The following is a 26828-nucleotide window of genomic DNA, read 5'->3' as shown; positions in this document are numbered from 1 at the left end:
AGGATCTTTTTTAAATCTTTCCTGTCTCTTCCCCATCACTGCAGGTATTCCTACAGTGTGTATGTACTACTAGGTGGTGTGTTCAGCACTTTGCTAACTACAGGTATGTGATTTCCCAGGTCCTGTCATCTGAATGGGTTTAGTTACATTCAAATCCAATTACTTGGGGAGATTGGTACTTCAAAAAGGCACAGACTTACGTTGTCAGGCATCTTTGTACACCAAGAATCAGAAGATGTTCCTTCCCTGTAGGCCACTGCAGTTTCCCTTGCACTTAATCCACCCAGAATTACCCTTGTGCATCAGATGTGCACGTAGTTCATAAAACACTTTGTTATGGAACAAATGCTGGGCATGACCTTAACTGTACTTTTCATAGTAGCAAAGTTAGATTTTTTTTTTTGTTTGTTTTTTTAGCATATCATGCTTGGTATTAGCAAATTACCTCCTTGTTTTACTTGTCCCTGCTTATGGCTTTCACTTAAAAAGGAAAATTGCAGTTTCTCTGTCAGGGTTAGCTGTCTTACTGTGAAATGCAACAGGATTCCACTATTTGTCACAGTGACTGCAGTGACAGAAAGTGTGTTGGTTTATATTTTGATCTCAAGTAACTCATACTCCAAAGTCTCTTGTTGTGAAAACCTAGTGCTGAACTGTTTCTGTGGTTGTAGATCCTTTCTCGTGCAGAGACTACTGCACTGCTTTAGCTCATAGAGGCACAAACATGTACTTAGGAAACCAGGTTGAACTTACATTGTATCTAACAAATTTGGGGTATTTAGTACAACATCAGGAGAAGAAAAGTATTCCTGTTACAAGCTGTTACTTAATTCTCAATTTTATTAAACACTTTTCTTCAGGAGTGTCTTGATCTGTTGGAGCAGCTGCTTAGTTTTGAGAGTGGCCTGTGAAATTAAGTATCTCATGTTGTTTGCTAATTTTCAGAATAGATTAGTCCCAATTATTCTTTCTTCTGGTATTAGGGCTACTTGTCATGCAGCTTTCCCCACTTATGGGCCCTGTTTAGTATTACACTGCCCATTAATGAAAGCAGAAGGCTCCAGGCTTTCACTGCTGGAGCCTTTTTACATCTGAGAGGATCAAGTAAAAGGTGATCACAGGTCGCAGTTGTGACCACAGGAAAATGAGCAAATTTTCCCTGGTCTGCTGGAGACTGGAGTCCAGGAAATAAGATAATTGCTAGTTCAAAAATAATGTGGTACACTTTTAAACTTGCAGAATAATGTCACTGAAATGCTTGGAAACTCAAACAGATTAAATGTATTTGGGTATTGCAGTTTCAGAGACTGCTGGGGCTGCTGTGCACTCCTGGGTGAAGCTGAACCTGCTCAGAGGAGAGTGAGCCTGGCTCTCTGCTGGATACCTGCACAGTGCTCTCACTCCCACATGTGGTTTTGTCTAGCACAGGCTTGAAATATTTGGGAGATCAGGACAGGAGGGGATGGTGCAGCTGCTGCTCTGGGCTCTTTGTGTGAGAGCAAACTGCTAAATCAGCTGGAGTGGCTGCAGCTTCCATGCTGGTGTTAGTCATTCATGTAAAATTGATAATAAATTTTAATAGATGTATTGATTCAATTTTGACTCTAGTAAAAATTATCATAACTTTAAAAAAATTGTCTCAACATATATAAAACTGGCAGCCAAGAAATTTCAAAATATTTCATAGCATTAGAGCTGAATCATTCAGGAATAAATTATGAGATTGTAAATAGTCTTAGATGTTCATCTTGTTTCCTTTGCCTATTTCTGCTGTAAAATAATCAAGTGGAAATAAATATTTCCTAATGGATTGGAATACCCCTGAAAATAAGATTTATAACTTGGGTTTCTCACTTTAGGTTATATTAAAGAGAAATAACAGAGCCTTGAATCTTTATGGTCGCTTCTGTACTGCTTATAGTTTTCCAAGCATGTTTCTACCCCTCTCACCAGTGAACATTTTAAAATATCAGGTTCCATGTTCAGAAAACTGGAAAGTAGAGAATGTGATTATGTTGCAGTAGCTGTAAAGCAGAAGCTCTGATATGATGGGAGCACTTGGAGTTTGAAGTGTAGTGATAAATGAACTTTTGATGACACTCTGCACCTGCAACCTATTTCCTTTGGTTTAAACAGCTCATTTAGTGACTATGGTAGTGGAGGGCATTTGAAAGCTCAAAAGAAAAAGCTGTTTCCACAACTTGTTATTTCTGTGTAGGTAAAGAAAGGACTGCTCTTAAAATTGAGGCACAAGGTAACCAGAATTGATTCAATTCAGTTTTTGAGGACTATGCTTGCTTTCTTTTAGATGGGAAACAAATTACATAAACATTTCCTCCCCTTCATGTCTTATTCAAGGCAGATTTGAGTTTTTCATGAGGTAGAATCTGAAAATGTTGGCTGTGTGTTCCATGAAGAGATGCCAGCTATTAGTTTTTTAAAAATGAAAAGAAAAAAAAAAACAAAAAAAACTAGCAAACAAAACACAACAAAAAACCATCAGCAAACTGATAATACATTGCATGGAGTTTTTAAATTGAAGAAGCTAGGAGTGTACCATGCATAATAATGTAGCCACAGCCTTTTATCCTGTGTCAATAGGTTATGCTTTATATTCAGGTATTTGTAATGGTGTGATGTAACAGTTGTCAACTAGTGAGATTTGGCCTGGATTTAACATAATAAACAGATTACAGCTGCATGAAGAGATTAAAATCAGTGGCTTAAAGTAACATTTTGTAAATTGAAGACTCCCAGTGGAATTTAGTGCAGCTACTTATTAAAATATTGCAGTCATAGTCTTACTTTAAAGCTACCATGTCCTACACTGCTCTGCTGATCCTTCTTTCTGCACCCTCTTTCCCTTCAGAAGACTCCCGGAGTACAGAAGTGCAGAAATCTCAAGTGTCATTAAACATTTACGTTATGTTTACTTTCTTGTGTGTTTTAGCTGGAATCAGATTTCTTCTTGTATGCTAATTGTGGTAAGATCCCCTTAAGGCAGGGGAATTGCATTCCCTCCCTTGACTTGAGAATGGGACTTGTGGCAAGGCAGATTCTGATAAAATGCTGGAATTGGCCTCTTGTGGGTGAGTGATCAATTAACTCACCCACAATGGGGACAGAGGTGAAATCGGGCTGTATCCATCCAGTGCAGCCCTACACTTTAAAGGAATCACTGTAGATACAAGGAAAAAAAATCCTGTCTGGGATCATTGTGGGAGTTGCTCCTACAGTGAGGAACCAGCTCAAGTGTAATAAAAATAAGGTCAGTCTTCTGAAACAAATTTATTCTAAGACTTTGGCCATGCTACCCCATCAGTTCAGCTTAATGGGAATGATATTAAACAAATAGGAGAATAATCTGGTGCACAAAGCAGTGGTATTGCTTGGTAGATTTAAAGCTTCTACCAGCCACTTTTTTTGTCTTGTGCATTCAGTTTACACTCTGAAACCAAGCATTGCAGAGGCTTGTTCCCAAGGGTGCTGCCTCCTACAGCAAGCAGGAGCCCAGCACTGGCCAAAGCCACGCCGAGCTGTCAAGGCATGGTTAATAAAAGGCTGTGAGCAAATGCCATTAGAGCCTCTCCCTGAGGACGCTGAGCATGTACCACTCCCATGTGTATAAACTGTGTGATCCTGGCTGCTCACACAGCCTGGCCATCCACTGCTGCAGGAGAGGCAGGTCAATGTGACTGCTTTTTTTTCCCCCCTGATTTGTTACATTTTTCCTTGGAGGAGCCCTTGTTCTGGATTAAACCCAGGACAGTCAAACACACCACAGCCCTGTCCTTGCGTGGTGTTGGTGTGAACACAGGCTCTGTGTGAGCTGCTCTTGGGACATCACTCTTGTGATTTCAGGTAGTCTTTACAAAAAACTTCTTTTCTATGAATCCAAGTACAGCAGTGATTTACACAGCCAGCAAGAGAAAATGTTTTTCTAGTTGACATCATTGCAGGGTGATTACTCCTGACAACACAGCAGTTTTCTTGTAACCTGCTACAGTTTTTAAACTTCGCCCCAAAATAATATCAACCTATTTTTAAAATATAGGTTGATGTATAGGCTGAAGTCTCTATTATCATGTGTAAGGACTAGGAGTTGTCGTTGTTTGCCCCTGTTTTCTCCTGGCTCACCTTGTAAGTTTGCATGCAGTAATCAGCCTTTCCCTTTGCATCACAAATTGTGCTGTTTGCACCTTTCCAGGCTAATGATGGTGTAAAGAGCATTTGGAGGCGGAAGGAGCTGGTGCTGGGGGCACTGACTCAGTGTGCGGATGCTGTTCAGAACACGAAGTTCTCTTGTCTGCAGTGCGAAGTTGTGACAGATTGCACCAAAAGATTCTCTTTGCTCTTGACCCAGTCTGTTGAAGTAGCTCTCAGAGCTGTTCCTGGGGCAGTTCTTTGCCGAAATTCTCCCTGAGGTGATCCAGCTCTCACCTACCTGTGTCTGCAATGAGGCAGCAGCACTGTCACTACATGCTGTGCTGGAGGTCTGGGCTTGGTGCTTGTGCTGCAGCTGAGCACTGGCTCAGGTTCTTCAGCTTAGAAGCAGCCAAAGAGTTAAAGTTCCTCTGGTGTGTGTGCACTTGGTGTTTCAGTCCACCTGGCTTGCACATCCCTCCTGAGAAGGGACTGATGCTGTCCCCAAAATTCTGCAGCCAAAATGAGCTCTTAAAAGAGAAAATTTTAAAATTTTAAAAGAGCTCTTAAAAGAAAAAATTCCTGCAAACCAGAAAAATAAGGGTTAATGAAAAAAGAGGTTTGCTTTAGATAATGAAGTAAGGAATAGTTTATCTCCTGCAGTCCCTGATAGCTCTGAAGTCTAAACAGGGCTGTAAATGTTGGGATTGCCCTGTTTGCTCACCTTCTGCCCTGGCTCTCCAGAGGTGTGTGCCCCTGCTTCTTCCTCCTCAGCCACTCTGGGTGACCCTGGCAGTTCCCTTTGTCTCTGTCTCTGCACACACATCCCTCGGTGTGGTGGGTACATCCTCCCTTTGTCTCTTCCCAAGAAAAGATTTTGTGTGACAGCGCCGCGTGACAGTTTGTGCGCTGAGCTGTGGATCTGTGCTAAAGGTTGGTTTCTTTCTGACTGAAAATAGGATTAGTCCCCCTTGCATTATCTATTTGAATGCCCTGAAATTTTACCTTCTTTCATAATTTTAAGCTAGTTTTACAGCCCTGGGTGCCAGACTGGTTGGTGAACACTTGTCCAGGCTTTCCTGGCGAGTCTGTCTGTCCTGCCGTGCCGGTTATGTTGGCTGTGTTTTGCGCAATAGGGAAGAAGTGGGGGAGAATTTGGAAAAGCCTGAGATTAGATGGTGTAGTAAAAGTTTTCAGTATTAGTAGACCTGAAATCCACAAGGAACCTGCTTTTATCAACTGCTTTTTCCCCCTCCTGTCGATTTGTAACAGCTGCTTGTGCTCAGCCACAGTCACTTTATGTACCTGTAAGTCCTTCAGGATTCCAGTCTTGTATATTTGTGTATTAGCAAATGGGGATGCAGATGGAACTACAATATGTGTAAGGCTTTTGAAACCTCAGAGGTAACTATGATTAAACTTGTTTCCCCCAGACCTGCTTGTGCTCTTTAGATCCCACTCTCTGCCTCATCCCAGCCTCCTGATGTGCAGGAGTGTGGGCTATGGCTGTTAAGTGTGTCTTACTTTTGCTTCTTTTTAAAAAATGGACATGCAGCGCAGAACTTTGTTTATTCATGTGGTTGTAGACTCATAAAGCAGTAGGAAAAAATTGCTGAGACCATTTCTACCCCAGTAAGGGAAGGCAAGGAACTCCAGTTCTGAATGGGGGAGGCAATGGAAAATAAGTACTTCCACTCATAAGAGTGTAGCCTTATAAGAATAAATATCACTAGGGACAAGAATGGGTTTGCTTTTGGTTCCTTAGGAGACTACTCTGGACTCTACTCTCTTCATGCCAGCACAGCAGCATTTTAAGCTGCTCACTGGCACTGGTCATTCCCTGAAGTTTTAATTTGCTGTTCTGTTTTATTCTGCTTTGTTAGTGGAAACATACTAATGGGTTTCAGTCTCTGATTCTTATATATACAATTACAGGAGAATGTTTTACATCTTGGGAATCCCTGGAAACACATGTTTCTGTTCACATGGAACTTTTTTGGTTTTGAATGCAAATAATGGATTGAAACTTCATTGTTGCCTCTCGGTCGGGAGCCCTTTGGCATGTGTAAGAAGCAGCTATTAATTTAGCCTTTCTGTACTGATCAAACATGTATTTTCATGCTTTATAAGGCTTCCTTGGACTTGTTCTTTGTGTAATGTTGTCTACTGCAATTTTACTGCAGTGATTTTGTGCATTTGTTACAACAACTAAGATCTGCTGTGGAAGGGGAATATGTGAACGTGCCACCTCTTTGGGAAGAGGCCATGTAAAAGGTGCTGACAAGTCATTAAACTTGCTGCTTCTGCCTACACCAGTAGTTGTTTTGTTGCAGGATGCCTGTAGTGTAGCAGTTTCTTAAGGTCAGCATCCCTGTATGCCACACAGCTATCTCAATTACTTAAGCATTAATTACTCACAGAGTATTAGCTATTTCCTCAGCAGGTGAAAAAGTGAGGTGCACAAAAAATAAGCAATTAATCCAGTGTGGCTGAAAAATAATTTCAAGAAGGGCTCAAAACATGTGCACTAAGAGTGTCTGTCCTCTTTCTGAAGAGGCTCTTAAAACACGTCTTGCTTTGCCTCCTGAGCCTCTGCAGTCTGGGTGAGATTGATGAAATGCCAGCAGTGACATTTGCTTCAGGTTAACTTCATCTCCCAGAGGCTCCAGTCACACAAGGTAGGAGTGATCAGTCAGGTTTTTTTCTGGCATCCTTAACATCTCCCTGATCAGCTTTTAATGTTTGGGGTATGGACAAGTTACACACCAGCCTGCCCTGTCCTGTGGCCACCATGTGCTGTCCCTGTCAGCAGTGCTGGCACGTTGTTTTACCTCTCTTCCTTGGATTGAAGTTGTCCTGAGCTTTCAGGGGAGCAAAAGGTGCATTGATTTCGTTTTGCAAACTTCATGTTTTAAACAAGCTATGTAATAATCTTGCTTGCATACTAAAACTGGAGCTTAGGGGAACATCTTGACAAGTTGGTGGAGCTGTTCTGAAGGACTGAGAATGGTTGGACACAATTCTCTATCCACCTGTCTGTATTCTCCTGTGAAGATTCATCACCAAGTCATTCAGTTGGTTTCTTCTTTTGCCTCTATTCAAAAGCAAGGAATACTGCCTTCAAATGACAAGATTAATGAAGAATGCAGTGTCTAAGGGGTCTGTCTTGTTCTCAAGCCAAGTTTCCCAGACCAGTCCTTTTAAGGAAAAAGACATAATATCTGTCTGGCCCTGGAGTATCTTTTGCCTCAAGTAACTGCTGAAGTGTGGTGAGGAGTTGTGAGATCATTCGTTTTACTCTGTTTCTATCAAAAGTACTCAGTTTTCAAGCTTTGGCAGAATTGGGTACAATGTGGTGTGGTCAGTTCTGGCTCAGCTCAAAACAGGTTTTGTCTCAGAGTAAATATAGTCTGGGAAATGAATAGACTCAAATCTATTCAGTTGTGCTATATTCCTTCATGTGAGGCCTTAGAAAAAGGAAGAATGCTCTCTGGAGGAGTTTTACTTTTTGTAATAAAGTTCCTGCCCTAGAAAGAAAAAACTGTTGGGTTGTTCTGCTGTACTTCTCCAGGCTCCCTTTTTGAGTTTTCATAACTTCATTGTTATATTTTTTCTAAGATTGGAAAATGAATGACTGCAGTAAAGAGCTGCATTGTGTATTCCACTTGTGCTTAGTCACAGTTAGTTTAGCTATTTTGCAGTAAATATACTATACTATAAAACTCAAATTTTATCTGGTTTATGGAGGGAAACAGTGCAGTGTTGAATTGTCAGCATCCCTCAACTGCTGCACCTGACCCAGTGAGGCACCTGAGGTGAAGTAAGCTTGTGATAGCACAGTAACTTATTTCATTTAAATTTGATTTCAAGGAGGGTTTTAAGGATTTATATTTCTGTAGCAGTGTAGATTGTGGAGGTATCTTTATAAACACTGGTAAAAGATTTTACGTCAAGTTGCTTTTGGAATGGGTGTCTTTGCCATTAAGTATGGTGTTATGAAATGAGGAAGCAGAAGCCAGTCAGACTTGCTTCATTATCATTGCAGTTTCTTTCCTTTTTTGACTGAAAACCCAGATCCTACTTCTGCTATTGAATTTCAGGCTTAGGTTATGGGAGACTCAAGTGGTGGTTTCACTGTTTCAGTCACTCTCATTTCAGTATTCCAAATGTTTTGCAGTGAGTTATTGCAGAAATAAACCAGCACAGCAAACAGACCTGCAATACTTTCTCAGGGTAAATGTTTTATGTGGATTCTGCAGTTGTGTAAATAGGGCCAGTAAGTGACACATCCAGTTTCACTTGGGAAGTTTATTTTAGATTATGATTTTCTACTCCAGTGTATCATTCATAATACCATCATCTCTCTGAACAATGCCTTCTGGGTATGATTTTCTGCTCTTGACACGTGTAGCTGTGTAGAGAGGTTTTCCAGTTTCTGTATCTTTCATATGTATACTTTGGTTTTCTTTGTCTGCCTTGCTTTATTGGCAAAGGTGTTGTCACCCATACCTAGCTGAAGTTCTGTTTTCTGTCCAAGAGCTTCCCTTCTCTCTTTCCTGGGCTACAGCAGTGTCAATCCATTTAAATAAATTCCAGAAGTGCTGTTTAATTGATTACTGGAACACCATGACCATAATGTGACTTCCTCTAACTGTAACACAAATATTTTAGAAAAGTTTAGACCTCTTCCAGATTATTCAGGTGGGATTATTGTATGTGAGTTTTAAATGGTTAAATCAAAACACATAAAGTCAGAGATGACTTGTCCAGAGTTAAATCCTGTTCAAGAGTAAGGGTCCCAGTGCCTCAGACCATGCCATGTTTGCCTTATGGTGGTTTTTCTGAGCCACACAAGGCTTGCAAATAGGATTTTTTAATTCTGCCCCATGTTTGCTTTCTCAGGCAAGATTTATAAATTGACCAGCACCTCAGAGAGTGACCTTTACACGTGGGATTGCATTGCCTGTTTAGGTAATGTACTATAACCCTGTCACTATCTGTGTTAAAGATCTTGGATAATGACTGAATGTTACACTCTCTGCTGCCTGGTATCTGTGTATTGTAAAAGTTAGTGCAACACTAGACCATTCTGGTCAGATGCCAAGGGCAAAAGTATGTGATCTTTGCCAGGAACATGAATAATATTTTAGACACCGTGGACTACATTCACATGTTTGAACACTCATAACCCTCCCTGGCAGCATTTCATAAATTAAACTGCAGTAATTTTAATAGTAGTCCTTATATACAAAATGCAAGAGATTAAAACTTTAAAAGTAATATGATTTGACAAAATAAATGGAAAAAAAAACTCCCTTGAAAGTAAGAAGTCTTTTTCTGATAATCTGCATTTTAGTATGAATGCTTAAAAGGAGAGCCTGTGGGGGAGGGGGAAAAGCAGTAAAATTCTTTCATTTAGGCAATAATAAAGAGACTTTAAGCTTTGCTTGCTATTGCATCACAACCAGTGAGAGGAATTCAGGCTAACCTGTAAAGAGGCTGCAGTGGAGTACATGCCTTACATGAAGGTGATGTTTCAGCTGAGAAGGGACTGACCATTTCTCCAGTGACAGGAGGTTTTTGAACTTGACCAGCTTTTGAACCTAATCCTGTGTTAGAGTTACCTCACTTTCAGCTGCATAATTTAGCAGTGGAACTGGAGAAGTCTTTTTTTAAGACTCTCTTCTCCTTTCCAGAGAGGCTGAAAAGACCCTGCTGGTTTCATCTCTGCCAAACCAGAGGGTTTCTTGCTCATGCTTCAAGTTGAGCACAAGAGAGAGCCCTGTTCTCATACACAGCAGTGATCCTGAAAGCCTTGAGAGCTCATTTGCTTCTCCTGTAACACACAGCTAACGCTGAGGAATTGGATTTAACTCAAGGCAGAAATTTCAGCCACTCATCTGAAGCAGAAGTGTTACTGGAATGACAAGAGGTTAAAAATGTTGGTAACAAGATGGATTTTTCATGCTGTGTCCTCAGATTTTGGGCACAGATTGCAATTCCAAGAATCCAGACAGCTTAAATCACCTTTCTGGACATCAGTGTAGAGAAATATTGAGATGATACATAAACTCAAGCATACTCAAGCATTAGAAGTATTTCTAGTAAGAGGAAAAGAAACTGGGATGTTTCTGGAACCAGAAGAAAAATACAAAAAGTCCTTGTCCACAGAATCTAGTAAGACATTTTAAAGAACAAAGAAACCTCTCTGTAAGCACATTAATGAGTTATTCAAATTGTGCTCACAAAAACTTAGAAGAAGGTGAACAGAAAGACAGCAAATCTGAAAGGCTAATATTTATCTGGAAAAGCTACTGTTGACCAGAAATTGAGGTTACCAGGTGTTAATTTGTTGGCTACCTCACTTAATTGGGGAAAAATTAGAAGGAACCAGATTGTGCTCAGATCTTTTTTTCAGTTCTTTAAAAAAAAATTCTAGTGCAAAATGATGGAAGAGAAATAAAAGTGGGGGGTGGGAGTGGGATAAAATAGCATCTGTAGCATCCTGTATCATGTGCCAACACTATTCTCTTGACAGCTGTACAGATTGGGCATACAAGAGCTTACACCCTTCTCTGATTTCAGTATTTTATTAGTAAAGTTGCTGTAAAAAATGCAATATTAATGTAGGAAGTAGCCCGACTTCCCTTGATTGTGACATGTAAGTATTTTGGAAGGTGTGCAGAGACAGGTGTTCAGAAGTAGTTTTGTGGCAAATGAATTTGGCTTGTGAATTAAAACATCACAGTCCCACATAATTGTTTTGTCACCAGACTAATTAAGCCAAGGGTTGTGCTTGTTGTGAAAGGGGACCGCTCACCTCTGCCATCTGTTGGGACTCTTCCTCTCCAGGTGACAACTGCCTGCTGGAAGAGCCTTTCCTTGCCTTCATCCCTGCTCTTGCCTTGCTGCAGTTGGAGATGCCTGACCTTTTAGAGCTGTGTTCCTGGATAAAGAGTAAAACTTCCCTGTTGCAGGCAGACACATATACAAGTATTGCAAATAGGGTTATGACTCAGCCTTTCCCCGGGGACTCGGCGCTGGAGCGAGGGCGGAGCAGGGAACAACACAGAGCCACAGACCAAAAGTGCTTAGACTTTGCCATCCTTAAACCAACGTCCTTGTAATCTAACAGAGTTAAAAGATGAATCAACCCTGCAAAAATGCAGAGCTGCTCGTGATTTGTTGGAGGTGCAGGGGAATGGCAGGAATAGTACAGGGACTGCGGTAATCTTTTGGAGACATACCAGGCTCAGCATTAACAGACAGAGATCCAGTGCCAGAGACATGAAGCTTTCTAGAACAGAAGAGATGCCAAAAGCTCTGTTTGGGTTAGAGGATACTGAAGGGAAAGCCTCAGGGGTAATGGATGCTTGCCCAGTGAGCATAACCCCTGTCCCCGCTGTAACCTTGTGCTGAAGAGAGACTTTGCATTTTCAGAAATACTTAAACGCCACATAAGCTTTTGGGGGTTTAAACTTTGCTCACAGTAGATGGTGGATTTTGCTAATGGTCTTGGAGAAGGAATAGTATTTATCTCCTTGTTTAGTGTTAGAGGGATCAGACATACTTACTGGAAGACATATAAGGCAGGAAGCAAATCTGAATGTGTGATAATGTCAGAGCTCTTTCCGTAGCTGATGTGAGGCTGGACTTAGTCAACTACTAATCAGCTGCAAGCTGGGGGAGAGTTACTGGAGGCTGGAAGATTCTTCTAGGAATCAATATGCTAAATATATCAAGGAAGATGCATTACAGACAGGAACACTTCCCTTGATTGCCTGTGTGCTGATGAGCCTTGGAGTGAGGTGGCCCCGTTCCCAGCTCAGTCATCTGTTGCCTGTGTAGTTCAGGCAGAGGTGATGCTGCCTTGGTTCCTGGCAAGTGGGTACACAAATGAGAGTGAAATGGCTTAAATTTGTTTCATGTCAGCCATCAAATAACCATTGGCATGGACCCCTAGATAAAGCCAGTCTGGAACAAAGCATTTTTGTGTAGAATGCCAAAAAAAGGAATCGTGTGCTTTTTTAATGACCCAGTCTCCTGAACTTCATCCAGCTCCACCCTCAACAAAAAAAAAGAAAGACCAAGAGCTTTAATGCCTTCTGAGGCCACACATACGTCAGTTCAAGACAATTGAATAAACTCTTTTGAAGTCTTCATTCTTAACCTACCTCATGGCATCGTGTCAGAAAGCAACACTATGGAGTTTGAATACTAGGCAAATATTCCAGAATCATTTAATCCTTAGTTGATATGCCTGGGAGGTAGGCCTCCATGGAAGTACTACATCTAAAGTGTTGTTCATTGTGAGAGACACCAGGCAGTTCTGCCTTGACATCTTTGTGCTTTTGGTTTGAGACCATGCACAGGACCCACTGTTCCCCAGCCACTGTGGCCTTTGGGCCAGAATAGCTCCATGGAAGACCTTCACATTGGCAGTCCTTTGGTAGACAACACAGAAAAGCTGTCTGACAACAAATCCTAGCAAGCAGAGCTAGTTTAACTGGTCAAGCTGTTTTTTTTTTCCCTGCAGTACCAGGCTTTAATTGTCTGAAAATACCAAATCATTGTAAGCAGAGCCAAGGGTTGAGGAAACAGATACCCAACTCCAGCAGTTCTAGGGTAAATCCCTGGAACTGCTTGCCAAAAGTAAATAATAATTTCAGCTGTAAAGCACAAGTCAGCTGCAAGGAAATCTGGTGATCAAGACAAACTGTTCTGTTATCTGCTTTTCTTGGTGACAAGTCATTGTGTGGCTGTGAGTTCTGAAGAGAATAGCACTGAGCACAGTCACACACGTTTTCCATTGATTGGCCGATAGGAAAAATTGATTGTGTGTGCGCTATACTGTGACTGTACACAGCTCTGTGTACAGCAGCACGCTGCTTTCTCTCGCAGTTTACCTATTCATCAAGTGTAAATAGCTGCTGTTTGCTGCAGCCAGGGCTGTGGGAATCAGTGAGTAAACCCTCTGTGGAATAAACCCCAGGCAGTTTGCAAACAGCCAGAGCTTCCAGCTCCTGGCTGAACTGAGGAATCACAAGTGTGAAACGCACTGCGAAAACATTTTTGCCAGTGAAATGTGTGTTGTCCTGGTGGGAAGAAGGGCTCGGAGAAATTGCTTCTCTGCAGTTCAGAGCGTGTGGGTGTCTGGTCCCCACACAGTTTGCTAGAGATGCCTGCAGACTCTGCCTGCTGAGAAAGAGATTTTGCTCTTTAGGTACTCGAAAACTCTTGGGTGCTTTATGCTGTAACACCAAATGTTCCACATAACCTGCCATGTGTGTATCAAAATATGGAAAACTTAATCCCTGCAATTTAAACATGTGCACTGTGTACACCAGAGCACTGGGAAACATTGCTGAGTTCAGGGGGATGGAGGAAAGGTGCTGAGGGCAAGCTGGAGGCTCTTGAATGTCAGTATTCCTGTGTTGGTTTATGTTGACTTTCTGTAGGTGTCTGAAAGCAAACACTGAAGTTACAGAAAACAATAGGTTAAAATCATGTTCTATGGGTATGTGTCTTCTAAATCCATTTGAATGTTTTGAGGTTTTAAGAGCTGGTGTCAGTTAAGGAGAAAAATGAATTTGTGGCAAAAGAGTTGGAGTCAGGAGGATGAGGCTTGTTCCTGGCTCTGCAGTGCATTTCCCATGTGACTCTGAAAGTCACAAAATCCTTTTGTTGCAGTTTCCTATTCTTAGTGCAGGGATAGGAGTCTTTTTAGAGGCATGGCAGCATCTTCTCAATTAATAAGGCATTAATACCTATATCCAAGATCTCTGGAAATTCTAGTATTCTCTGGTATCTGAAAAACAATTGCCAAAGTCAGCACAGATTTTAGGTTTTTTGAAGACCCTGTTTAATTTTGGTTACTTTGAGTAGCATGTTCAAAACAAAACCTGGGGGGAGTTTTTGGGTATTGCATATATTCCTCCCATTATACTGATCTTCACTGTAAATGACCTTTTGAGGTGGTTTTGAGGTGCTAGTTCAGCCTCATCTCCTTTTTAATGTACTTGTAAAAAAATGCTTGTAAATGAATTTATTTGCAATTCAACTGTGTTGCTCTTTTTCTCTGCTGAATTCATTTCCTTGGTGCTTTAAAGGACTTCATTGTACAGCACAGTTGTCACTGAGGATGGGAAGTGTCACTCAGAGTAGAAGCGGATAGCAATAAAATTACTGTGTTCCTGTAGATTCACTTGAGTGCCAACTCCCATTTCTGACCTGTCACATAATTGGGACCTGCCCTGACCTGTGTAGGTGGGTGACCACCAACACAGCTCGTTACAGCTGTCAGGTTGCATTTTCTTGGTGGGGCTGTTACTGGAGGGAGGTAAATGTGTCCGGCAGTAGAAAAGCAGGAGGAGAGAATTCTTGCTCCTTTTCACCCTTTCTTTTCATTTTCTGCCATTACTCCCCATTTTCCTTGCTTTCTGCCTGTCATGTTCTATCCTGTTGGGGATAAGAATAAAATGGTTTTCATTCACAGCAGGGAGAAGGGAAGGATGCTTTGTCAAGATTAAATACTTGTGGAAGTAGAAGTATTAAATTTTGGGATTCAACAGGCCTGACACCTCAGCTTTGTGCTTTGTTCCTATATCCTTTCTGTGTATTCAGCATGAGTACTTGGAGGCATAGGAAGCCAGGCTGCCCATCTGCCAAATAAGGTTGAACTTGCTATATCAAGAGGTACCTAGTTAATGGAAGGGTTGCATTTCTTCAGGGTCTATAAAGCATTTAAAGGTCATTGAACTAAAGACCATGTAAATGCAGCTGTTGCCAAGATGAATTAACTTGTGCTGCAGGAACAATGAATCCATTGAGGACCTCCGAAACCAGGATTTTTGTTACAAATTTGGAATCACAGAAATAGTAGAATGCGGTGGGGAAAAATACAGATGTTCACAAGGGAATTGTGGAGTTTTCTCCCAATTTAATTTCTTTTGTTTTGCCTCTCTGCTTACAGATTCTCACAAACACAAAGATAAACACAAAGACCGAGAACACCGGCACAAAGAGCACAAGAAGGACAAGGAAAAAGACCGGGAAAAGTCCAAGCACAGTAATAGGTGAGGAAAAAGTGGATGAAGTTTTCATAGGCTAAAACACCATTGAATGTGCAGTCTTACAAGAACTACTCTGATAATAAATGAATATGGAATTGCTACATTTTGAGTGTGGTTTTACAAGTGTAGGTGCTTTAAGCCTGATTTTTGTCATTGCCTGCATTTCCATGTGGGTGGCTGAAGCTGTGTATCTTGCAAATGTGAGCTGATACTAATGTATAAAAGATTATTGTAAGTTAGAGTTGTTAAAGGTGTAGAACACTACCTCAGCCTCCCCTTCATGCAGATTGGTGGGTTTTGTTCATAATCTTTTGTGTGTGGTTCCAGCTGTTTGTCAGAAATGTGGAGTTCTCTTCATGCTGCTATAAAGCCCCACTGCTTTAGCATAGTGAGACCCCCATGTGGCTGCTAAGCCTTCTCCTAATTAGTAGTGCCTGGAAAGGTGGTTCCCCAGAATGATGGTGGTGTCCTTGCCTGCCACCACAGTGGCTGAATGTCCCAGCTGGGTGAAGCAGCACTGGGAAACTGCTGGGTTGGATGGATCCCAAAGGATTGTGTGCTGTTTTGTTCAATGTGATGGAGAGGGTGTTTGATGCCAGTCACGTGCCAGGTTACCCACACTGATGTCATGGCCTGTAGCTCTTGAGCTGCTGAATTCCTTAGGGTCCAGTTGCTCCCTAGGCTGGGCTGTGAGCTGCAGGAACCAGGATGTGGAGGTCTGTGTGATGATTTGGTGTGGTGGAGCACAGGGCAAGTAGGTCACAGCTAGGATGTTACTCAGGGAATTTTTCCTTGTTGTAAGTCCTGACACACAAGTGTCATGGAGCCTAAATTGCCACTGAAACTTGGAAAAATGAGTCCCTGGAAGGAAAGTTTCTGATGTGACACTTGATGAATGACAGTGTTTATGCTGTGGGCAAGTGAGTGTACTAAGTAATTGCTATGCAACTGTGATAGCACTGTCCAAAAAGGAACGAAAAAGTTTGTGTTAACAATGATTTCTATTAAAAAGAAGCATGAGAAGGAGGGAGTCTGTGCAGAGAAGTGGGCTTGTTTTATTGGGCACACACTTGATTTGAATTTTCTGTGATCTTATGAGAAGCTACACAAGCCTACTGTTCCATAATGTGTCTTTGATGGGGAAAAACCCCTAGGCCAAATAACTTGCATTTGCTGGCTCTCACAACAAGGATGAAATGCTTTGGACATGTTCTTTGCCTTTGTTCACACATCTATATTGCCTTGATTTCTAGTTTTCATTTTCCTGATTATCATGCACCCTAAAACTGACTGCCTCACATGTCCAAATGTTCATTGCTTTGCTTGAAAAGCCATTCTCCTGAAATCCTAGCAGAGCACATTCTTTTGTGAGGAGTAATGTAAGCACTGTCCTTAAATCCCCAAATTCATTAATGCTTTGACTTCGTTTGTGTAGGAGTTGGAAATGGTCAGCATATTTTTAACTGGAAAAACTAATTATGGCTCATAACTTGTAGCTGACTTTGCAAACAATAAATACCAAAACAGTGGAAAGAAGGTAGAATGGCTGTGATGTTTTGAGGTGTAGCTCAGGAGGTGACATGTAATTGTGCCTTATCTTGAAGTACTTCCTTCCTCCCTACCATGTTGTCTTGAAATCCCTCTGGGAAAGGTATCATGTTTTCTAGGCACTGTGCCTAATGCTCCCAGTTGTTTTCATGTCTCTGCTAAGTGTTTCTGTGTCCTGTGAGCACAGCATCTGCTGCATCCTGGAGTCACAAAACAAGGTCCCTGTCTGTGGGTGGCATGGCTGAGTGCATGCATGTGCAGGGGGTTTGTTCAAGGCATTTTTGGGGAGAGATTTTACAATAATGCTTTGCCCTTCAGGTTCCTTCACTCTCCCAGACTGAGTGCACACTGCCTTTCTAAGCTGCCACCTTAAAAATCAATGTATTATAGTGCTGAATCTTGAGATTTGGTTTTGGAGGTGGTTCTCTGGGAAGTTAACATACCTGTGGTCCTGTTGGGATCACTCCTTTAGCAATGCTCCAGAATCTTCACTATCCCATTCATGCTCAGTCATGTACAGGGTACCTGGCTGCTTGCTGGGTAAAAACAGCAGCCTTGTAACAGAACTTCATAGAAATAATTGGAATTTAAGCATTTCTTCCCTAAATGCTTTGATTCAGCTGTCACCCATGCAATACTGTAAATGGAAGTTGCTGTAAGAATGAGATTTTAGGTGACCATTGTTTGAAGGATAAAGAACCTGCCTGTTTGTACTGAAGTTTCTCCTTTGATAATGAGAAACAAGTGAAAAAGAGCCATGAATTGAGTAGAAATTAAAGAAAAATTCTCCAGGATACAAGAACAGGGTGAGTGGGTTTCAATGGTTTTTACCTGTATGAAGAATTTTTAAAGCACTTGATAAAAGGTTGTAAATTAATCCTTTGGAAAAGTTTATCTTAGATTTATCAAATTGCATGTAAATCTTCACAAAATCCATTCTGTATTTCAGAAAAGCTGCTGTGTTACTGCAAGAGCTGTGCTGTATCTTTGGTAGCTCTCAAAAGAGGCTGAATGGTGCTTTAGCAGAAATGGAAGCCATTGTTTTCGGGGAGACTTGGATTGGTACCTCAGTGACATTTTATCTGTGTGTGTGAAGAGCCCCTGATTGCATTCTGAGAAGCACAGTGCACACTGGGCACAGTGAAGAGCAGTGTGTGGTTGTGCTTGAAGCAGATCGTTTTTGTGTCTGTCTGTAATAGTTTGACAGTTTCATTTCCTGTCCTGTACTTAAAAAAGGTTTTTAAAATAAAACCTGCATCAAGAAGACAGAACAACTCCAATGCAGGAGAATAAATGTTTCCTGTATCCAGACTTTGAAGGATCTAAACTGCCAAGATAAGTCTCTGAAATACCTAAAATAGACAATTTTGATTTCATATGACAGAAGTGTGTGGAATGGTATGTAGAACTTCTTAATTTTGGTTCTTGCTTTCTTCCTCTCCCACTCACAAGATGACACTTCTGTGTCTTAACCACTCATTTACAGCTGTAGTAAACTGAGAGAGAACATTTGTGTGCCTCAGGCCTCCCCACCACCCCTCAAAGAAACAGAATGCAAAGCCCACTGAAGAACAGTCTGTATCAAGAAATAAATCCACATCACTATCCAACAAAATGTGGTTTTTTGCTCATTTTCTCAGCCCCGTACTTCCTGGTCTCCAAACAAAAATCTAATACACATCCATTAAATATAAATGTCAGTGGTTATAAAAATAAAATGAAACAAATCCCATGTGGCAATAGGTTTCTGATCTGTGGGAGTTGAGTGTTTCAGACAAGTAGACCACATAAAATAATGGAATAACAGGTCCTTTGAAGCCAAGCCTTGTTAGAGAGCTGGTTGGAAGTGTTGGCAGTAACAGGTGTGCCTGTGCCAGCTGTCCTGGGCTCTCTGCAGGGAGAGTGGGCTGCCAGGAGCCTGAGGAGGGCAGGGCTGTGACAGGGGAGGGGAGCAGAGAGGCTGCTCTGCAGTGCTCAGCCCTGCTGTCAGCCTGACAAGCACCGCAGCCGCAGGAAGAAAATCTTCTGTCACGTTGCATATTTCCTCCATTTACTAAATCTCTTGTGATCACAGCTTGGGATGAACCAAAGCTTGGAACACAGAAGGGATTCACAGACCTGATCTTCACTGGCATCTTCTAATTTTGTGCTTTTGCTAGGAAAAACACAGATTCTGGGCATTTGCTAGCCATGGGTGGAGATAATTTTCAGTTCCGATTTCTTGCACACCTCCTCTGGTTTATTATGGGATCCTGATCTGCTTTGAATGGTGTGTGTTGGGGGCAGGAAGAGGCAGGGATATCTGATGTAGGGGTAAAGGCAATTTGAAAAAAAAGACTTCACACCTGCTGTTTACTAGCATGGGTTGGTTTGTTTTTCTACTCCATTTTAGTGCACAGTTCACCTTGAGCAGTTTTCTAATGTGACACTACCTTCCAGTAGTGAAAATTTTTTGCTTTTTATTTAGTAGTCTACTTAATTTTCACATGTCCATGGAAAGCATGTGCTAAGCATGATCCCCATTTCAATGTGTGAATATCATTCTCATTCCTAAAATTTTTATCAGCTGTTGATTAGTCCAGCTTTTTATCTTGTCCCTCTTGCTGAAGGCTTGATCTGTTATCTGTGAAAAGACTGCTGGGAGGAATGGTTTCAGGTTATTTTATTTCATTGCCAGAAACCCAGCAAAACCTTTGGGGCTCACGTGTTTATCCCCTGTAATTCCATATGATAACCCTCTAACAACATAATATCCTGCAAGCCAGCTGAAATCCTGTCCTTCCCTGGGGTGCTGTTGCTTTGGAAGTGCTCCCTGCACAGGCAGCTCTCCCTCGGTGTGCGTTAGCCTGGCTGTGATCACAGCTTTCCATTAATACTGAATTGCGTCAAACGAGGCACGGGCTGTGTCACCTGTGCCCTGTCCCCACCGAGGTTCTGGGCTGCACTGAAATCACAACTCCCTGGTATTTTACACTTCAGTTGTGCTGCAGCAGCTCCCGAGCAGGCACAGCTCCGATGGCAAGCGGCGCTGGCACTCGCTGCTAGCAGATTCCCTGTCACGAGCTAATTACAGCAGAGAGAGGAAATAAGAGACACTTTAGATAAAGCATCCTTCCCAGCTTGTGGTTTTGAAGCTGGAATGGAAAGGGCCTGGGAAGGGATTATTAACGTACATAAATGGCACCTGAAGAACGCAGTGTTAAATTACTGCGAAGCTGTTGCAGTTTGAAGGAGGAAGCTGTGATCTGCACATCTGCTGTTCTTTGGAAACACTTTCCACTTGTGACTTTCCCATGTGATCTCAGCCTGAGCAGCTGCTGCCAGGTGCCTGGGCTCCCTTCCTCTCCCTCTCCTCTCTCCTGCAGGCATGCTCATTGGGAAATAGATCCATGCTTACAAGGGAAATGGCTTCTTCTGATGCATTTTCTGCTTCATGAGCTTCAGCCTGAGCTCTCCACAGCCTTTGGTTGTCCTTGTTTACACTAAAACTGTAAATGGAAGACAGTAAGCAAGCTGGCACAAAGGATGGAGTGCTTCAGGAGACGTGTGTACTCACCTGGCCTTTGTCTGAGCTAAGCCAGCAGTATCATGATACACCTGTAGATGATGTAATCCCTTGTTCTGCCTGTGTTAATGTAATCTCCTGCTGCACTTGGTTACCTTAAAAAAACACTAACACTGCAGGTTTGTCAGCATTAAACACCTTCAGGAGGCATAACTCTGAGTTCTGGTGCAGTGATGCAACTGCAGTGGTTTTGGTGAGAAGGAAGCCCTTACTTTGTCATCAGGGCTGGGTATGAGCAATTGTTGTGATCCACTTGTCCTGTTTTCAGGCTAGCTTCCCCTGGAGCTTCCCTCTATCTTATGGGGGTTTTGCTGTCCTACTTCCATGACTCCAAGCTGGCTTGTTGGCAGAGATGTATGTGCAGAAAAGGTAACAAAGGACTCACAGAGCTCTGAACAATGAATTCAAGATAAAATTAGCAGTGTGCATGTGATCTTGAGACCATTTTGCTTGGTTTCTTTAAAGAAAAGAGATTTTTTTTCTTCAGCTTTGAATTGACCAGGAATATAGGCTTCTGATCTTTAAATTGTTCCCAGTCCCTCCTAATAATAGCTTTAGGATTGTCTGAAATAGCTTTCTGATAGAAGTCTGAAACTCCATCTTCAGGGTAAGGATGGCATCCTGTTGCCTTCTCTTTTCTTTTGAGATTAGTGTGGTGGTTAAATTGTGTCCCCTGTAGGCTCACATGTGTATCTGGGCCAAGTGAGAGACCAAAGCAGCTCAGCTTGAGTGCAGTTAATATGTGAGCAACTTGCTTTGCTTTGGGAGAAAAAAGAAGTTCCTTTTCTAAGGATTGTTGCTTGAGGCCTTTGTTATCAGCTCATTTCCATGGGAGGTTTTCTGGGAGATGGAGATTTCCATCCCTCCAAGAGAAGAAGGGCACAAGCCTTCCTTGATGCACATGTCAGAAGTTCTGTGCTGAGCTCTAGAAGAGCTGTGTCTGGAAATAGGGCTGGCAAGCAGGCTACTACAAATAATGGAAAGAAATTTATGCTCTCTTTTAACATTGGAGTGAAAAGTGCAGGATATCAGATTTTTATCTAGGGAATTCCTCCCAGTCACCAGGAGCAGCATCAAGCAGGACCTTGGGGCCAAGCCACCAGTGCTGATCTTTGGAAAATGAAGCTGCAGAGTGAAACTGGAGACAGAGTTTCCTTAGGTTATCTGAGCCCACATTGCTTGGCTGAGAAATTCACTGCTCATTGCAGAGCAAAGGGGGAGGATAGTCTTATGATAAAAAAATTAAATTAAGACAGCAACTAAGACTGAGTCAGGAAGTCAGACTTCTTGATTCTGGCTCTGATGCTGAAAAATCTGAGAAACTACACTGAAAAATTGAGATTAGATTGCTTGACAGCTTTTCAATGCTGGCCACTTAGTGTCTTTCAAGAGGGATGTCATTTGAGCTTCTACTTGAACAGACCTAAGTTTTTAGAGGTTTTAGCACTTTTTTTTAATTCCAGCTGTAGTCTGTAAGCATTCAACACACACAAATATTGAGTCTCTGCCTCTCTAGACCAATGGGATTTTATTTCTGTTTCAATCTCAGCTTTACTGGTCTAGTTTGTCACCCATTAGTTTGCTTTTAGTCATGCTTTGTGTACATCCCAGGGCTCTTCCAGTCATGTACTGAAAGCTAGTGATTTTGGCTGGTAGTGAGATTGAGTATGGTGCTTTGGAAAACCAAATTGTTTCTCTTTTTTGGCCTTTTGTGGGTTTTTGTTTTTGCTGTTCCAAACTCCCAAGCAACAGTCACTGCCATGAACTTTACCTCAGTGCACAAACTCCAGTGGCAGCAGCGTGTACCACGATTAACAATCCAAATTAATGTCTGAGTAAAACATGCTATTTCAGGTAGGATTTAAATAGCAAATAAGAACAAGAAAGAGTCAGAAAATAGGCACAAGTAGACTTGCAAAGAACAAGAGGGGTCTGAGCCTTGTGTGTGTTCATTATGATTTTTTTTTTGTATGTTTGAATTGTAGAATCACAAAATGGTTTGGGTGAACACTCATCTCATTCCATGCCCTGCCATGGGCAGGGACACCTTCCACCAGATGAGGTGGAAGGTCCAAGCCCTGTCCAACCTGGCCTTGAGTACAGGAATGGGGCATCCACAACTTGGATTGATATAGGAAGGTTGAATATTGCTTACTGATATTGAATGTTGTTGTTATTATTATGAGTATTGGTTTAAATACATGCAGGTTGAGATAACTCTTAAATTGTCAACCTTAAATCTTTAGCAGATGTGGTACCTGGCATACAGGTACTAGTGCAAGGTACCAAGTCAGAATTTCCAGATCTTCTTGAGTTTAAAAATTATTTGTAATGTGTGGGGAGCAAAGGAAAATTAAATAGGTATCTTGAGCTTGGAATGCTGATGAATAAACAGGGTACAGAAGCTGGGATGAGAGATCAGAGCAGCAGCATGTTGTGGATTTCCAGGATCCAGTGTCAGGATGTTCCGTGTCTGTACCCTCATGGCCTGAGCACACTGTACATAACATGATCTGCTGGGTAAGAATAGTCTGCAGTTGTTGAGTCTGCTCACAGGCAACATGTGGTGCTGTGTGTCTGACTGCAAGCATTTCTAGAGTGCCTGTTGCCTTTTGATGTTCAGATAGGCCTCCGCTGCTTTGTGTGAAGAGGTTGCTAGAGAGTTAAAATGAAACTGGTGTCTCTTGCTGCTGATCTTTTGGTGTCACACAGCATGTGAATATAGTGATTTGCTTCAGAGATGGATTTTCATGCTTTAGCTACTTGAGCTTGGATGGCTGGTGTGTGTTTATTCAATTTATTCAATGTATATTTATTGGAGTGTTATTATTCAAGCTACTCTGGCCTTGAATTATTTAGACCTTTGGCTGGTTCATGCATTTGTCCACGCTGGTGTCTGCAGTTGTAAGCTGGGTGTGGGTTGGTGTATTTGTGACTGTGATTGCTCTGCTCCTAATCACACACAGACTATGGGAGCTGGTTAATGTGCTGCTTGCTCTCTGTAACTATCAACCTTTTTGCAGTCTGTTTCTGTGATAGAAAGAAATCTCAATCTGTAATTTTTAAAAATCATGCTCTTGCCCAGCATTCCCAGCTGGTTTTTCAGGGCTGTGTTCACCCAGATTGGTTTGGGCTTGCACCTGAGTGTTGAAATAACTGAAATAAGGGAAGTGCCTTTTTCTAGTAAAGCTTTGTAGTGCATTTTGTAATCCTGAGGAGAAGCACAGTGTGTCCCAGAGAACAGCAGCGATGGGAGTCAAGTGCTGAGAAGGGAGGGTGTGAGCAGCCAGCATGAGAAAGGCAGCTTGGTTCGTGCCTGTCCATGCTGATTTACACCATGCCTTTGACTTGCTAAAGCCCTGGGTGACCTCAGGGAGTCCACACAACCTTATAAGTGTGTATTGAAGGCCTGTAGAATTGCCAGGCTTGTTGCTTGGCTTCCACACCACTGCTGCTAATCCTTGTGGCCAGTTCTTGATGTTGCTATTCTGAGTCTCCTGAGAGTATTGCCTCACTTTTGGCTTCAAGGTTTGTCATTCCATGAGAAACCTCATTTTCATTTGAAAACAGCCATGTGTCTTTCTAGCTGATAAGAAAAACTTGAAAATGTGATACAAATTTATCCTGATGTCTCAGAAATCAGAAGTGGGTAGAAAGAGAATAATAAAGGTTGATTTTCTTCTCCTTGTATGCATTTTCTCCTGTGTTCTGACTAAAGATTCTAGGTATTTAAACTCTCAATACTGCTATTCATAACACCAGAGTAGTTACAGACCAGACTCTCACTTGGAAACACCTTTGTTGGGTTCTTGCCCCACACGATGGGGCTGTTCCAGCAGAGCTGGGCTGGCTGTGGCAGCATCACCAGCTCCAGCTGAGGACTGCAGCATTATTCCTGCCTTTTCTGTTTGACTTTGCATAAACACAAGGACATCACATATCCTGTTTGCTCTGGTTTTCCCATCTGTTTGGGAATAATAGAGATCAGCGCTTTTCTCTTTAAGTTGCAGAGATGAGAGCTGCTACAATGACAAACTGTTGTCTGAGCAAAAGCTGACACGGGCATTGACGGGGCTGGCAGCTCTGTTCCAGTGACCTTTTATGTGGGCTAGGAAAAAGAGGAAAAGCAGAGACAGTGGGAATTCATCCTAAAGTGTTGAGCTTTAAGATGAGGATTTCCTCAGCAATCCAGGCTGATGGGTTTCCTGAAGTGGAGGCTTGGCAACTGGGATTTTGTGGTATCCCTCCTGTTCTTCTTCCTCCCAAGGAGAATGGGTCATGCCTGACAGGAAACTGTGGTGGATCTTCCTGTTAAGGTGATCCCTTATTTTTTAGGGTTTGTAATCATCAAAACCTGCGATTCTTTACCACTGGAAATTGTATTAGTCAAATCTCCTTGTGTTCTCCTCTGCAAACACACTCTCTTGTCTTGCAGTGAGCACAAAGATTCCTCGGAAAAGAAACACAAAGACAAGGAGAAAACCAAACACAAAGATGGCAGCTCAGAGAAACATAAAGACAAACACAAAGATAAAGACAAGGAGAAGAGAAAGGAAGAGAAGGTGGGTGTCTCCTGTGGGAGAGACAAGAGGATGGTTCTGGCTTATAATACTGAATAGAACAAACTCAGTGGGTTAGATGTAGCTTGTGCATCCGAGTTTTTATCAACTTGGAGAGAATTATCTGAATGCTAACCCAGACACTTTTTTTGTGGAGTGGTAGTTATGAACTCATAAGGGCTTTATCTGCAGGTATATGAATAGAAACAGTTCCACTGTGGAGTTGGGTCCACTGGCTCCACATTTTCTCCCATTACATTTCACTTTGCCAAGCTTGGGTTCAGAGAAAAGGGAGAAAAATCAGTGATCTCACATTCAGTCCATGCAAGAACAAACTATATACTTAATTCCAATTTGCTGAGGAAATTGAATGGCCAAAAAGTACTGAATTGACTAAGACTTGCAGAAAATGTTGCCTCTCTGTCATGTAGGTCACTAAGGACTACGGGGGACAGAGATAGTCACAGTTCCTTCTGCAAATTAATACTCTGGGTTGTATGTTGGAAAATGCTAATCAGCTCCTACTTTTTATGTTTTTCAGATGAAGTCATCTTCTGGTGACATAAAAATAAAGAAGGAAAAGGAAAATGGTTTCTCCAGGTAAGAAATCAGGTCTGTGATGTGGAAAAAGCTGGAGTTTGACTTTTCATAGGTGCTCAGTGTTTGAATCCTCTCACTTGGTCTTGAGAAAAAATTGGGGCGCTCTTAAGCCCTTCAGAAGATAGTTTCTTCTCAATTATGAGAATGGGTAGATGTGCTTACCCAGTAACTGGAGATGGGAGCTGGAATACCTGGTGTCTGCCTGCACATGCTGGGTTTGTCTGAGTATTCAGGAGCTGGATTCTGCTGAGGACAGGCTGAACTGTGGGAACACTGGTAGCCGGATTTGAAAGAGCCTCTGTTGTAAAATTGGAACTTGAACCCTGCAGTCTGCTGGAGACAGGACCCAGCAAAGCCAGTCCAGATTCTCTCTGTGTGTCTCTCCTGTGCTGTGACTGCAGAGGAGCCTTTGCAGAGGAGTGACAAGTGACATGTAAAATTAGAAGTACCTTCAGGAAATACATAATGTCCTACTCTAGTACTGAATTCCTGCTTATAATAGAACCTCCTGGACTTGAGTGTTGTATCAGCCATTGCTAAGTAGTCTTATTAAAAACCTGAAGTGAGCAATTGATAAAGAGTACTTTTTCTTAATAGTCAATCAAGATCTCTCATGACTTGTTTATAATCCAGCCATTGGTTATTTTTAATGTGATAAATCGAGTCCACTGACTTACTGAAGGTGTGTGGTATGGTGGATGCATGCATCCATATCTGTTAGCCAAGAACAGCACTTAGTTCATGAATTCTATCAGTTTGTGAGCCCACTTAAAAATCAAAACAAACAAAATCTTTCCAGTCTCACCATGTTCTGTGGATACAGAGAGGTTGGGAGAAGGCACCTACCTGTCCCATGCCTTTTAGGTATTTTTGTTTGTTTTGAGTTTGCCCTTTTGTCATGAGTTCTTCCATCTGTTTCATTTCCCTGCTCTTATTTAAAAATGCAGAGGAAGGAGTGAGGTTTGGCGCAGGGCAGAGGCGCCATCTCCAGGCCCTTTGGGGAATACTCTGGCAGTGCAAGGCAGTGACATTCAGGTGATTCATGGCGGAGCAGACAGCTCCTAACTCTCTCTGGCCTCTGCTGTTCAGCAGAATGGCATGATGTGCTAATCTCACCAGGGATGTTGGATGCTCTCATATCAATACAACTGAATTCTCCTTAGCTCCAAGAGCATTTTTTCATGTGTTTGAGAAAAGACTGGAGGAGCCATTGCATTTGTGCTTTGTACAGGGCCAAGTGCTGGCCAAGAGTAAAGTAATTATTGTATTTTTTTTTTCCTGCTGAAATACTCTTTTACGAGTTCTGCAGAGAAAAATGTCCTCACTCAGATGGTTTTGATT

General features: G+C 42.0%; 1 protein-coding gene across 1 annotated transcript in view; it reads left to right on the top strand.

The window, feature by feature from the left end:
- The window catches only part of TOP1 (DNA topoisomerase I), a 65549-nt gene that overhangs the window by 13789 nt on the left and 24932 nt on the right, over positions 1-26828 (top strand). Inside the window, exons 3-5 of the mRNA XM_054274669.1 lie at positions 15116-15218; positions 24764-24890; positions 25429-25487. Of these exons, the coding sequence (XP_054130644.1) occupies positions 15116-15218; positions 24764-24890; positions 25429-25487 (289 nt within the window). The remainder of the gene's footprint in view (positions 1-15115; positions 15219-24763; positions 24891-25428; positions 25488-26828) is intronic.

This window comes from Melozone crissalis, unplaced genomic scaffold (assembly GCF_028551555.1).
Source record: "Melozone crissalis strain CALT ecotype California unplaced genomic scaffold, PUWL_Pcris_2 ptg000017l_1, whole genome shotgun sequence".
Lineage (NCBI taxonomy): Eukaryota > Metazoa > Chordata > Aves > Passeriformes > Passerellidae > Melozone > Melozone crissalis.
The sequence above is the reverse complement of the archived record's forward strand: the minus strand, read 5'-3'. Positions and strand labels throughout refer to the sequence as shown.